General features: G+C 49.3%; 1 protein-coding gene across 8 annotated transcripts in view; it reads right to left on the bottom strand.

Moving 5' to 3' along the window:
• Positions 1–15,030, bottom strand: part of LOC138520978 (F-actin-monooxygenase MICAL3-like) — a 247,756-nt gene that overhangs the window by 114,847 nt on the left and 117,879 nt on the right. For all 8 annotated transcript variants that reach the window (XM_069633453.1, XM_069633457.1, XM_069633459.1 and 5 more), the window contains exons 3-5: positions 13,669–13,876; positions 12,204–12,320; positions 8,758–8,859 (exon numbers count right to left, since the gene is read on the bottom strand). In XM_069633453.1, the coding sequence (XP_069489554.1) occupies positions 8,758–8,859; positions 12,204–12,320; positions 13,669–13,876 (427 nt within the window). The remainder of the gene's footprint in view (positions 1–8,757; positions 8,860–12,203; positions 12,321–13,668; positions 13,877–15,030) is intronic.

Genomic DNA, 15,030 nt, shown 5'->3' on the forward strand with positions numbered 1-15,030 from the left:
GTAGTAAGGTTACTGACAGCCACCAACACCCACTGACTGTCCTCGACTCGATCAGCGTTTTACTGCCACATACTTTAAAGCAAGCAGAACGAATGTGCATGGAGGCAGGCAAGTGCCATGGATAAAGCAAAGTCAAGGGTAGCTCCACTACCAAATCAGGAAAGTGGTGGATGCTGGCCTGGAGCCAACAGGGTTCATGGGAGGAAGCAATAGGTTACACTAGAATACACTACTGCAGTCCATTAAATGCCCAGGAAATTGGCTCACATAGGCGTGTGTGTTTGGGGGTCAGGGGGTATTGGATGGGGATGTCTGATGAACAGAGGTTAATCCATCTTGATCTGTGTATTTCTACTCTTATAGTAATTATTCCTAATCCCGCCTGTGTCATAGTTTGGTTGTGTAAGAGTGATTTAATTTTACTTAGTTATGAAAAGAAGGTCTAAAACAGGATTGTGAAATGGCAGCTTGTGAAGGTGGTGGGCAAGTCGTGCATGTAAGGAAGTATCCGGCATGAGGGGATGTATCGGCAGGACACGAAGTAATAGTCGCGTGGGCAGCAAAATGAACCTGTTCTTAGGGTGGCAAAACTCCAGGCCTTGGCCATAGACCCGGGGTCTCCCCTAATGTGCAAGGGTATCCATGCCCAAATGAGCCACCACCACTTTCCCCAGGCTGCCAATAGCACAGCGGGACAACTGTGCTGGGACCTCCCCCCCCCAAGGGTGGTGTAACAATCATACATTGGGAGAAGCAGGAATGCATTTCTGTGGGAAGGTTGGAGGAACGGGGAGGAGGTGGGAGTAGAAGGGAGACCTTGAAACCCCCAACCCAGCTTGGTGGGGTCTGGGGGTGGTTGGACTTCAAGTGAAATGCATTTGGGCAGATGACTGCACAGAAGTTGAAAGTCTGGAATTGGAAACATTCCAGTGCTACCATATGCCCCCCACCCCCCGCCCCGACCCCCACCCCCCTTTTCCTTCCATAGAACTCCAGCTCCTGGGAAAACCCCATTACAGGTCAAATGACCTACATCCATGATAGCTGCACCCCATTTCCTGGTAGCTTCCATATTGCAGCTTCCTTATCCCATATGGGTGCCTTTCCAAACATAACAGATCGGAAAGAGTTCGATCTTGATGCCACCCTGGAACCGTGGGAACTGTAACTATATGTTGGGGTTCATGAGGGCCGCTTTAGTACTCTCCCCTCAGCGATAAGGAGGACCGAGATCTCTACAAAGGTAATCAATCGTTGGTGCCGGGGACATGCCGTCACTGACTGAACCGGTCACCCCTCCCACTCATTGTGGTGCTAGGAAGAAGTATGCTTTCGAGGGCCTGTTTGTGACAAGGTAAAGTAGAAAAGTAGAGTACGGAGGTGGATGAGAAGTGAGGAAACGTATGACGTGGTTCAAGAGAGCAACACGCATTGATAAAGCCCATAGCTCCGAGTTTGTGTAGGCATGTGCCAGGAATCTTTAACCTTTCTGGGCATTGCTATCATTTGTCCAAGTACCAGCAGGTTTTCTGCACGGCTCACTTCATTATACCTGTCCTATTCCCATCACAGGTTCAGGGACGTAGATCTTTTCTAGTGATTGCCATCAAATGCCCAGGTACGCACAGGGTTTTTAAAATGTTATTAATGCTTTCAGTTTATATTTAATCAAGAATAAACTTTTGCATTTAAATTCACAAAGTAAAAATCACATTTCCTAAATAAAAACAATTAAAATCACTTCACTAAAAAAAAGATGAATTTCTTTAATCAGTATCAGTGGTCTAATCTACTCACAGGGTTCAACATTAAGGGGCCCTGGGAGCCCTTTAGCGCCTGCTTGCAGTCTAGAAGAGCCTGGTTAGCTTGACAGAAACAGCTACCAGGAGCTATGTTTGGCTCCCCAGGCTGACGGATGCCGAAATAACACATCTATATGAATTTAACTCTGTGGCTTTGGGGCAATCTATAAACCAGCATTAGGGCACAGCTAAATGACATTTTATGCATAAGGGGTCATAAATTGACAAAATTATACGTTTGCACCTTATATGAAATGCTTATTTGCAGAATGCTACATATTAGCTCCTTGTTCCCCAATGGTAGCTCCTTGTTATCGGTTACTCCCGGTTACCGGGGAGATGCCATTAGCTCCTGCTCATCGAATCTTAATTTCGAACCCTACAGTAACTCAGGGCATCGGCCAAATGCTGAGACAATGGTGAAAGAAGGGAAAAATGGCAGCACGCCTTGCAACACTTCGGCACGTCATAAATGCCATATCATATCACACCTCGAACCTTCCTACTGTAAGGCCTACTTGCCCTGGGACCAGTGCCTTCCATAGCCGTCGGTGCTTTGTGTAGCTTTCTGCAATGCACTTCCTTGCATGCAGGGGCATGCAAAGGAATTCTATATTTGGAATAGAATACCTCGTCCAGTCGCCCTTTTCAGGCCATGCACATGAAAAGCAGTTGGACAATCCTTGCTGAGCCACCAACCAACCAAAACAAATGAAAGGGAAGATGTGCAAGACGCTGTCACCGCATCAGCTCCGTTCTCGCTAATCTTTTCCGGATCCCGGCAGATCTCCGGACAAGGTTCGGATGTCTCTTCTAGTAAAGAGGCGGGGCAGACTGGAGCCCTCACCCTCCTCAACCTCAAAGCGGAAAACTGTGAACACCCAAGACACCTCCCATTCAGCAAACAAGTCCAAGAGTAGAAAGCCCAACCCCATTACCAGACAGATGCTAGCAAGGGGGGGCCTGCTCTGGAAAGAGACCTCCCAGGGCAGCTATAATGCACCGGCCCGAGCTCGCCCCAAAGGCATTCACGTTTCCTGGAGATTGAAAGGATCTACGAGTATATTTCCTCTAAATCGTGCCAGTTACTAGAGGAAATGTAAGCCAATATTTGCTCTTTCAGGACCTCCTCTTCTCAATGGACAGCGCGCGGCTGTCATTTCGGGGTGTGGTTTGGGATAAACAAGCATTACAAAGAAAAGGACTGAATCCTGAGTGGAGAGAAAGAGAGCAAGCTGTGAGGAGGGCAATGCAGGAGATGGAGAGGGAGATCCGAGAGAGAGACTATTCAGAGGGGAGAGATAACACGTCACACTGCATGCACCCAAGCTTTAAGAGGGCTGGGTAAATGACCGTCCTAGGTAAAGCTACACCACCCCATGAGCCATCTATGCCTTGTGGCAGGGCATGAGCTGGAGAGCAGAAGGCCACCGTGCAGGCACATGTTTGAGAAGCCACTGTTTTCCACCGACCGACCGTCCTACATAAAGTTACACCACCCCATGATGCCCCCACTGTATTGAACTTGCCTATTGGACCTGTTGCCCCCACTGTACTGAACTTGCCTGCTGGGTCTGCTGCACCAACTGTATTGAATTTGCCTGCTGTGCCTGTTGCCCCCATTGCACCCAATCTGCCTATTGGACCTGTTGCCCCCGCTGTATTGAACTTGCCTGCTGGGTCTGCTGCCCCCACTGTATTGAACTTGCCTGCTGGGTCTGCTGCACCCACTGTATTGAATTTGCCTGCTGTGCCTGTTGCCCCCATTGCACCCAATCTGCCTATTGGACCTGTTGCCCCCACTGTATTGAACTTGCCTGCTGGGTCTGCTGCCCCCACTGTATTGAACACACCTGTGCCTGATGCCCCTGACACAACTATCCTGCCTACGCATGACCCCATGGCCATCGCAGCCACGGCCCTTCCGACCTCCACCCTTAAGTGTGCCCTAATAAATGCGCGCTCAGTTCCTGCACATGCTCTAGACATTCATGACTTAATTCTCAAAAACAACACTGACCTCCTTATTATCAATGAAACCTGGTTGAATGACTCATCAGCGCCTGCCCACTCCCTGGCCATCCCAGACGGATACACCATTTACAGGCAAGACCGATACCTTCTCAGAGGCTGGGGAGTAGCCCTCATCGCCAAAGACAACCTCACCATTAGGAGGATCGAAGGGGAACTTGGCAGCTGTGACTACCTTCCCCTTAGAATCTATCATTCCCCCAACCTCACCCTGACCCTTCATATTGTTTATCGACCTCCAGGTCCCATTGCCGAATTCCAGGAATCCCTCATCCAAGCACTCTCAGAGAACCTAAAGAAAAATTCCAAAGTCCTTCTCACAGGTGACCTTAACCTAGGCCTCAACGACCCTAATGACGCCCACGCGGCCGCCCTAAATAAAGCCCTCGCCACTCTCGGATTCTCACAAACCATCTCGAATCCTACCCACCTCAAAGGGCGCTCTCTCGATTGGGTTGGCCACCACAACTGCCCAGTGCTAATCACTGGAAACTCTCCTGTCCCGTGGACAGACCACCATCACATCCAATTTGACCTGGACACTTCTAAAGGGCCCCCCAAACCCACCATCCCACTCCCCGCAGCTCTCGCAAGAAGCTCCCGCTTACTAACTGTAGAAAGGATCACGCCCTTCCTTGAGGTACCGGCTCTCTCTCCAAGCCCCCTTTTCAACTGACCCTGACACCCTTGCCAACGCTTTCAAACTGACAATCACCAATGCGGTTGACGCCGTCACCCCTCTCACTCTCAGAAAATCTAAGAAAGCCAAGCATACCAACGCATGGTTCTCCCAAGAGCTTCTTCAGCTTCGTTCCAAGAAGCGAGCTGCCCTCTCAGCCTGGAGAAATAAACCAAACGACGCTACCAAATCCACCTTTAAAACTATCTCTAAGGACTACAAAACAGCTATTATCTTCGCTAAAGCTAACTCCTTCAACAATAGGATTGCCAACGCCAAATCTAGTACCAAAGAAATCTTCACCATCTTCAGGGAACTTGAAACCCCGTCCACCCCACCATCCACCATCCAGAAAGATGAAAAATGGTGTAATGACATCCAAACCGCCATGTTTAATAAACTAAATACCCTGCAAACTAAAATTCAGGCACACCAAAAAGCTATGACCCTCCTAATCGCCAACCAGAATACTAACACCAACAAAGAGACCAAAGCCCACTCCTGTCCGCCTTTCGACTTCAAAGACATCACTGAATCTGAGGTCATCACGCTCTTAAAAACCATCAAACCATCTAACTGTAAAGGCGACGTATGCCCTGCACAGATAGTCAAAGACTGCGGTCCTACCCTGGCCCCCTTCCTCACAGCTTTCATAAATGCATCCTTTCAGTCTGGCCATGTTCCAACTGACCTTAAGGAAGCCTGGGTCCGTCCGCTCCTCAAAAAGCCCTCACTTGACCCATCAGTACCAGGGAACTGCAGACCCATCACTACTGTCCCCTTTCTATTGAAAATTTTGGACAAAGCGGCCTACCATCAAGTCCAAAAATTCCTCGAAGAGCACCGCCTTCTCGGCCTTCGGCAGTCTGGTTTCAGACCTCGTCATGGGACGGAAACAGCCCTACTTGACCTGAAAAATCAAATGGATGACATTCGTGACGCAGGCAAACCAGCGCTCCTGCTCCTCCTCGATCTATCAGCAGCATTCGACCTCGTTGATCACAACACTCTCTGCTACCATCTCTCTATAGCAGCCAACTTCTCCCCAAAAGCATGCGCATGGATCACCTCATTCCTACAGGAAAGGGCCATGAAAGTCTTCTCGGACTCAGCATGCGCATCTCCTAGTCACATCAAATGTGGGGTGCCCCAGGGCTCCTGCATAGCACCCACCCTCTACAACCTGTTCACACGTCCTCTCTTCAATCTCCTCGATTATATGGGCATCTCATACACGAATTATGCGGATGACACCCAAGTACTCATCCCGCTTACAGGTGACTATGAGCTGGACAAGAACACCCTCAACTCCATCTACGCCACCATCCAAGCCTGGATGGCTGACAATTGGCTTTGTCTCAATAGCGAGAAGACCAAGCTTTTACTTATTGGGTCACCAACCATTCTAGGCAACCTTGACAAACAATACACCACTTTTACCATCGACAACATACCGATTGCGGTATCCCAATCAGTCAAGACTCTAGGAGTCTACCTCGACTCTAATCTCACCATGGACAGGCATGTTAATGCCATAGCCTCCTCATCAGCATACTACTCCAAACTCATCTACGCAGCAAAACCCTTCCTATCCTCACAAAATGGCCTCACTATTGCTAGGGCCATCATAGGATCCAGGTTGGACTACTGCAACGCACTCCTTGGTGGGACCTCCGGAAAAAACATCGCTAAACTCCAGCTTGCCCAGAACAACGCCCTCAGGGCCGCTACAGGTTTTTCCAGGAAAGACCACATTTCTGACCTTAGGAGGCAGGTCCACTGGCTGCCCATTAGGCAGAGGATCATCTTTAAAATCCTCTCCCTCACCCATAAATGCCTCCATGACCTTGCTCCCCCCTACCTTGCCCAGAGAATTTCACGACCCACCTCGGCCAGGCCCACCAGATCTGCCTACACCAACCTGATTTCTACCGCCAAGACTTGTAGAGTACATGCGGGCGGTTCGAGCTTCTCAGCCCTAGCAGCCTCACATTGGAACGCCCTACCTTCGCTCCTCAGGGGGATTGACTCTCACCTAGCCTTCCGCAAAGCCTTAAAAACTAGGCTGTTTGTCTAAACCTTCCTGCCTTTATATCTACAGGCTTACGAACGTCATTTGTAACTATGCTCCGCACCTCTCTCTGTAACTAAGTACCTTATGTTTCCTATGTTTACATAATCTTGCTGCTTACGCCTTCATGTAATAGCGCCTCGATGTCAAATGTAAATAAATAAATAAAAAATAAATAAATAAATCAATCTATGCCTTGTGGCAGGGCATGAGCTGGAGAGCAGAAGGCCACCCTGCAGGCACATGTTTGAGAAGCCACTGTTTTCCACTGACCGTCCTAGGTAAAGCTACACAATCCCATGATGCATCTATGCCTTGTGGCAAGGCATGAGCTGGAGAGCAGAAGGCCACCGTGCAGGCACATGCGTGAGAAGCCACTGTTTGTCACTGACCGTCCTAGGTAAAGCTACACCACCCCATGATCCGTCGATGCCTTGTGGCATGGCATGAGATGGAGAGCAGAAGGCCACCGTGCAGGCACATTTCTGAGAAGCCACTGTTTTCCACTGACCGTCCTAGGTAAAGTTACACCACCCCATGATCCACCTATGCCTTGTGGCAAGGCATGAGCTGGAGAGCAGAAGGCCACCGTGCAGGCACATGTCTGAGAAGCCACTGTTTTCCACTGACCGTCCTAGGTAAAGCTACACCACCCCATGATCCGTCGATGCCTTGTGGCATGGCATGAGATGGAGAGCAGAAGGCCACCTTGCAGGCACATGCGTGAGAAGCCACTGTTTTCCACTGACCGTCCTAGGTAAAGTTACACCACCCCATGATCCATCTATGCCTTGTGCCAAGGCATGAGCTGGAGAGCAGAAGGCCACCGTGCAGGCACATGTCTGAGAAGCCACTGTTTTCCACTGACCGTCCTAGGTAAAGCTACACCACCCCATGATCCGTCGATGCCTTGTGGCATGGCATGAGATGGAGAGCAGAAGGCCACCTTGCAGGCACATGCGTGAGAAGCCACTGTTTTCCACTGACCGTCCTAGGTAAAGTTACACCACCCCATGATCCATCTATGCCTTGTGGCAAGGCATGAGCTGGAGAGCAGAAGGCCACCGTGCAGGCACATGTCTGAGAAACCACTGTTTTCCACTGACCGTCCTAGGTAAAGCTACACCACCCCATGATCCGTCGATGCCTTGTGCCAAGGCATGAGCTGGAGAGCAGAAGGCCACCGTGCAGGCACATGTCTGAGAAGCCACTGTTTTCCACTGACCGTCCTAGGTAAAGCTACACCACCCCATGATCCGTCGATGCCTTGTGGCATGGCATGAGATGGAGAGCAGAAGGCCACCTTGCAGGCACATGCGTGAGAAGCCACTGTTTTCCACTGACCGTCCTAGGTAAAGTTACACCACCCCATGATCCATCTATGCCTTGTGGCAAGGCATGAGCTGGAGAGCAGAAGGCCACCGTGCAGGCACATGTCTGAGAAACCACTGTTTTCCACTGACCGTCCTAGGTAAAGCTACACCACCCCATGATCCGTCGATGCCTTATGGCATGGCATGAGATGGAGAGCAGAAGGCCACCGTGCAGGCACATGTTTGAGAAGCCACTGAAGGTGGACATGGAATCCCTAGTCCCATCCATTGGCAAGACCATACTTTCTTCACTGACTAACAGTGCATTTGCTTATACAGGGTTACTAATTTTGCAAGGCATATGAAAGCAATCTTATGAGACTGATTATTTTAAAAAAAAATGATTAGAGTCCCACATTTAACAATACTGACAAAATAATGGCACCTTAAACTCTTTATTTGAGCGTTGACTTCCATGGACAGACAAGAATTTATCAAGTACTCTATGATGGACTGATGTGACCAAACACACCAATGACGTTTATGATAACTATTTGGGTGATTTATTTTTTTAAACTTCACAGAAGCTTAGTAGAATTTGCTATGCAGGTTTGCACTGTTCCCTCCCTGCCCCCCCACCACGCCCCACCGCCGACAGCGACTTTCCCATCCCATACTAGCATGATGATACAAGTTGGTAATATTTTGTCCATTAGGTAGACTTTGGAGGGGCTGCAATGGGCACACTTTGGAATAAAAGGATCCTCACCCCATGCTCCCGTCATGTCGTTATCTCCCCCGCCGCTTGCAGGGCAATCTATTAGACAAATCCGATATCCCTGCTGCAGCTGAGCTACTCACCTTCAGGAACAAATTTACTTCCTCCAGCTGAGATCAAGACATCAAATTGAAACTGATCAAGGTGGGGAATGCGGGGCTGCAAAGTAGCGGTCCAACCTCTTCCTAGAAAATAAGTGGAAATACAAAGGGTTATTAACAGGGAAGATCGGCGCGCAAACCAACCTGCCAAAGCGCAGTTGCACTGCAGCGCGACACTGGGCACAGAATGGCGTCAAATCAGCTGTGAACAAACAGACATCTGCATATTACCAGCAATGCAGCACCGGTTGCTACCTCACCAACATGTGTAACCAAGAGGATGGAATCTTTGAAGCTAATCCTACAGGGCCAAGTACAAAATGGTTAAAATTAGCAGAGATGTGTGCTCTGGAACCCACAAAGAGACATAACCATGTTGCAGAAGAACAAGGGGTTGTGGTGAAAATACACCCACCACACACAAGCACAAGCACATCTTAACTCTTTGGTCCCAAGAGCAGGAATGAGAGACCGGGGGCTATGACATTGGAGCTCTAGCGTTGCAGATGAGTGGAGGAGGTGGTACGATGGCTCATCGTAGGGACGAAGAGCATTGCCGCACATTGCTGGTGTCCGTTAGGCGTTAACGGCGCACAATCCCAGAGCCCTCGCTTTATAATTCACAAGGTCTGGATCATTTTGATACAGACTTTTAACTGTCCAACAAAGACATAGAAATAAGGTGGAAGCCCACTTGTACTGCCCGAAAAGAAGCGTGCTTAAATCTGCATAATGAGGGGGTGCACTCAAAGAAAGAGGAGCCTTGGACTATGATAAGCATAAAAGAGCATAACTGGGGTCTACTACGGGAGCAGAATGAACGTGCAATGCATATATTGGCAATGTAAGAAAGTACCAAGCAAACAGAATCCGCCCAATGCGTTTGCTTGCGAGATCCAATGAATTGCTCCACTTGTGTGCGGTTATCTCCCAACAGGCATTAGAAACAAGGAATGCCTCCCAAGCCCCTGCGGCACGCCAGCTCCCGGCTCACTGGGCCAAGGAAATGATGAGGGCCCTTGCTAAGAGCGGTGGCAGGATAGAAGGAAGAGTCGCACATTCGGGGGACATTTTTACTGATGTTCAGTCAAATGTGCATGCGGCCTAACTTTCCCTATTGCTAGAGGGGTACCCCGGCCCATCTAAATAAAATAAACGTGCTCGTCGGGAAGTTCCAAATAAGTTCCAAATAAATATGTCCACGCTCCAAAGTAGTGCGAACTGACCCTACCACTGTTCTAACTGACTTATAGTAGATCAGGCAAATGTCTCCCTTCTTCTGGTCGTCTCTTATTGAAATGTCTCTTTACTCAAAAAGTTCTTTAGTATGAAATCTTTAGATGGTCTCTTTCCACCTTCTGGATAGGTCCTTGCAACTCTTTCACAATACACTTCGGCTTTATCTCCACTTTAGGGCCCAACATTGGACAACTCTCCTCGACACCCTTTCTTATAGTCTGTTCCAGACTTGTGTGTTTTTCTGACTCATCTCCCAGACCTGCTTTGTTTGGTGTACTTTGTTGTCATTGGGCCCCCACCCCCCTGCCCCCCCCACACCCCCCTCTCCTGCGGCTTCCCCCTTTCATGATCTCTCCTCTTCGGGTTCACTTGATTTCACTTTCCATTCATACTTCTAGAATTCTCTCTCTGATTTGTTCCAGACATTACTTCTTAAACCATGGGGAACTTTCCCCTCTTCCCAGGGCATTGGTAACCAATCCTTAACGACTCCTGTCAGGCTTATTTGTTACTCCCTTTATCGCTTCATCACAGTTTCACAAATGGTTTTATATTCAGTATCTCATTAATTTCAATAGAACACGTTTATTTCCGCTTCATGATGCCCCGGTGGCCTCCCAGTTCTCCCATTCTCCCTGTTGCCTCCATGTCTGCAGGGGAACACGGTCGGGCAAGGCACTCACTTGTGTTCTCTTACTCCTCTCTGGATCTCATGCTTCTCGATATTGCCGGCATCCCCCCTCGGTCTTGTCTCACAGTGTGAACGGTTAGGGTGGCGGGCACTAGGGAGTCTCCTCCACTCCCCACCTGGATGGTTTGGGCTTAGTTTGATGGGCACACGCCCACCACAAAGTTACCATGGCCACGCCCCCAGTGGGGTTAGGATTCTCTCCTCTGCTGTTTCTCCGTCCTCAAACGCTGGGCCTTCAGAGTTTTCTTCTGGCGTTTAGGACTTCTCTGAAAGTCGTGGGCTCAGTGGCTCGCCTGCGCTCTGCCTCCCCAAGGTGTGATGATGTCAGGGGGCTTCCCTTGCTTACGATCTGCTCTCTCCCTCTACAGTCTACACGGATCAGTTAAATGTGTGTCTCTCCTTAAAGAGACAGGTTTTTTTCCTTGTGCATGGTAGTGTATTTTAGTTTGGTTTGCAGGCAACCATCCAGGCATTAGAGTGCTCTTCACAACAGATAGTCCCACATATGCTGCTATGGTGGATGGTAGGGGGAGTTCCTCACAGGGACGGGAGTCCTTGTTCCCTAAGTTGGAGTCTCTCCCAGGGAAGTACCATTTGCCCAGATCCCTAGGGAGGGTCTTGCAGAACAGGCTCACCTCCCTAGCCTCAAAGGAGGAGGTTCCCCCTTGGGGAGAAAGGACGAATACCCACGATTCATCACAGAGCCCAGAGTTCCATTTTTAAGGAAGACATTTTTTTCTATCATACCTAACAGTAATAACGTCCTCCTCCTTGGGCCATTATCAGGTGATAATGCTCATTAAATGCTCGGGAGGGCCAAGGGCCATTATTCACCCAGTTTTTATCCTCAGAATTCAGAATGCAGCATTATTGCTTGCTAAATGACCAGCCATGTTCTGTGCGTACACGAAGGAGGTTATGTCCTATGTTGCAGCCATTGATTCAGCGAGATACAAATGACGACATGATCCGGCATGTTCTGTCTTATGGGAAACAGTACAGGAGGGATGGCCCTGGCTGAGAATGTTCTCCGTTATATGAGTGCTACAGAAAGACGAGAGGGCGGTAGTACCACCTGCTCAAGTTCTGCATAGGCTTAAACGCTACAAGACAGTGGGAGGAATAGGATAGCTGGGACGATAGCACACAGGTACCTCGCTCACCTTGGGAACAGGATAATGCTGTGCAACATGGGTCCAATCCCCTGTCAAAGCACTTAGAAGTTAGAGGAGGCTGCCATGAAGAGCTACATGAATAACCAATAACACCAAGAATAGTCATGCGTTGGCATGCTCTGCGTGGCATGGTGTGTTAGAAGGACTTCGGAGGGATAATGACTGGGCCAGTTCTGTATCCCATGCAGTGGCAGAGCGAAACCTCTTAAATACAAGGGTGGGGTCTTCTTCTTAGAAGGCAATGACATATCTAGAGAAGTTCCTAGACCGACCGCCAAGACTGAAATGCTACTGGAAATCTCAAAACATGACATTTTCATTACCCTGATTTTTTGTCGCGACAGGAGGCGGCACCGGTTCTTTAAATTTGATGCCAACGAAAACCTCGACCCCCAGGAGTAAGGCCGTCTTGAGTAGAATGAGCTGCAGCTGGCGGATACCTGCGGAGAGGAAACAAGAGATGATCCGAGAAAGAAACAAAGAGAAGTAGCAAGCGAAGGAAGGACAGAGAATTGAAGAGAATGTAAGAGGAGAGAGATCAAGGGCAAAAGGATCAGAAGATCAAAGGAGAGCTGAGGAAAGGAGCAAGACCGGGGCAAAGAGCAAACATTAAGAATGACCGCACAGACACAAATGAACAATTCCAATGTGTAGGTTTTAAGACTTTTCTCGCATGCATACATTCTCTTCAAGATGATGGGGGACCGACTTAGTCCTCCATGGTCTTGAAATGTCGCCGCCCACTGAGGGTGTTGAATGTATCCCTTGGCAAGAGAAAATGTACTCTTTACGGATAAGAACTGGTGTGATGTGTGCATGCACCGCTAAAGGCGCGTGCCTTTGTGCATCACACGTAGCCTAGAACTTGATATCTCCCCCAGCAGTAAGCACCCAGTCTAAGAGTCGGCAGTGGTCCAGCGGGTAACTTGGAGGCTCGGACCAGGACACCCACATCTAGTGGGGATTTCCCCGTGTCTGCAGAAGGTTAATTGTGAGGTCCTTCTGAAGGGTGCTGCATGTCGCTGTGTGGCCCCTTCAAAGTGCTTGTGCATGTAGTGTCATGGTGGACGTGCAAGCCTCGAATGCCGGATTCAGCAATGTTTTATTTCATCGGGAATTTTCATGACCGCGATCGGCAGAGTTTTCTCCAAGTGGAAGTCCCAGCCTTCACCGACTGCGACAGGGATGTTTTGGGAAGCCTGGTCCACAGCAGAGCAAAAGCTGTGCTTCAGTCCCCTTGCCTGCAAAAACTTAGAGCGTTTAGGGCCAATGTATCTGCCAGTAAAAGCACAGCGAGGCACTCCTCCTTGCCTCACCATGCATTCCCCTGAACCTCACGCTCTCTCAGGTGGAAGGAAAGGGCGTCCACTAGGTTTGGCAATGCCAAGGAAGAGAGAACAGTTAAAATGCCTTACTCCCTGTCGTGACCCCCATCAACCAGGTTCTAATGGGCGACGGAGTAGTTGCAACTCACGGCATTCCCAAATTGAGGCGGGCTTTGGTTTGTGGCTGCTACGGCAAATACATGCCATTGGCAACTGGGAATCACTTTAAGGCTGCTGGAGTCCTCATGGGGACGGCCCAAGTGTTCAAAGCCCTAAGAAACTAAGTCAAGTCCAGTGTTGTACATTACAATTTACATTCCCTCTTAAACAATATTAATCTCTGGGTCCCACCATATGTTTCTGTTCAGACTACCGGCATAACTTGCGCAACCTGAACACCAATCACGCAGTCACACTGCATGCTTGGGCACACAACCCTCACTTCTTCCACCCCATCACTCACTGACGTGGTCCAGAGTTCCGGTGCAGAAGCGACCGTGGTACTTCTTGGCTCCCAGGGCCCGCAGATCCTGGATGCTGAAGGGCCACAGGTGAAGAACATTGTTCCGAGAGAAGGCCTTGCGTTTCTCCACCACGATGACCTTTGCCCCCAGGAAGGCCAGCTCAATGGCAGTTCGCAGGCCACAGGGGCCGGCACCCACAACAAGGCACTGGAAGAAAATGAGGAGGTATGAAAACATGGTGTACAGGGGCAACGGTACTTCTGGGACAGAAGCGTTGGGACATTCTGGGGGCAGGGTACGGCAGCATGGGAGAGGAGACAAAAGAATGGGGTAAGGAGGACAGTGCTAAAATTACTCACTTGTAAAATTAAAGGAAATCATTGAACAATTTTAACTACTTTGGTTTTCCCTCATCACAGCTGTACATATTTAGCAAATGGACGCACCAGTGGAGGCAGGTGCTTCCACCTAAAGGGTCTCGAACCTTGCTAGGATCCCATCGGACTCTTCCACAGTCTGCCACATCGCAGAAACCGATATAAGCGAAGGACAGGGTGGTTTACACTCCTGAAGAAGCGATGAGGACTGCCAATAGCTAGTGAGTACACTCAACACAATCCAACGTTGCTTCATCTCAACCCAACCCAACCTACTTAGTGAGATTGACCAACGCGCTACCCAAGAGGAGCCAGGCATGTGATCGACAATACACAGCAAGTTCTATCCTGAACAACAGCCTAGCAGATGTCAAAAGCAGCTTCCCACTCCCCATGCACTCAAGGCTCTACGGAGTGTTACAGAGAAACTTCCTTCCTAATATGACGCTTCACACCTCCCTATGCTCAGCTCATGAAAACACAGACTGACAGGCAATGCCGCCCCTCCGGCCCCAGAAGGATAAGGCATGGACATAGTTAGGCCCATTCCCAAAAAAGAGACAAACAGGGAGGGTGGGCAGGGTTGCAAATGGCGTTGAATGTTAAAGCCAGACATCAAAGTGTGTTGAGTCTTGCAGGACGGAGAGGTGTTCATCTTCAATGGGAGACCTGAAGCGTTAAAAGAGCCCAATCCCCCATCAAGAAAGACAACACACAATCACAGCCATGAAAGACAGACCAGGACAAGCAACCAGCATCTGTGAGGTCTAAATTCAGGGTAGAGAATTGTGAGGTTAATGCCTGCAGTTCAACAAGTTATTGTGAGGGCTCAGTTGATGTCAGGTGCATGAAGGAATAGAACGCCTAGGATTTTGGTCAAGGTAGTACTGGCAAACCTCTGCCCAAGGCTGGCAAATGGAGGAATTTACTTTCCATCAGGACATGCCACCATACAATGAAAACATGAAAGAACAAACAATGAGG

Source organism: Ambystoma mexicanum, chromosome 13, assembly GCF_040938575.1.
Source record: "Ambystoma mexicanum isolate Mex_15411 chromosome 13, UKY_AmexF1_1, whole genome shotgun sequence".
In the NCBI taxonomy this organism is placed as follows: domain Eukaryota; kingdom Metazoa; phylum Chordata; class Amphibia; order Caudata; family Ambystomatidae; genus Ambystoma; species Ambystoma mexicanum.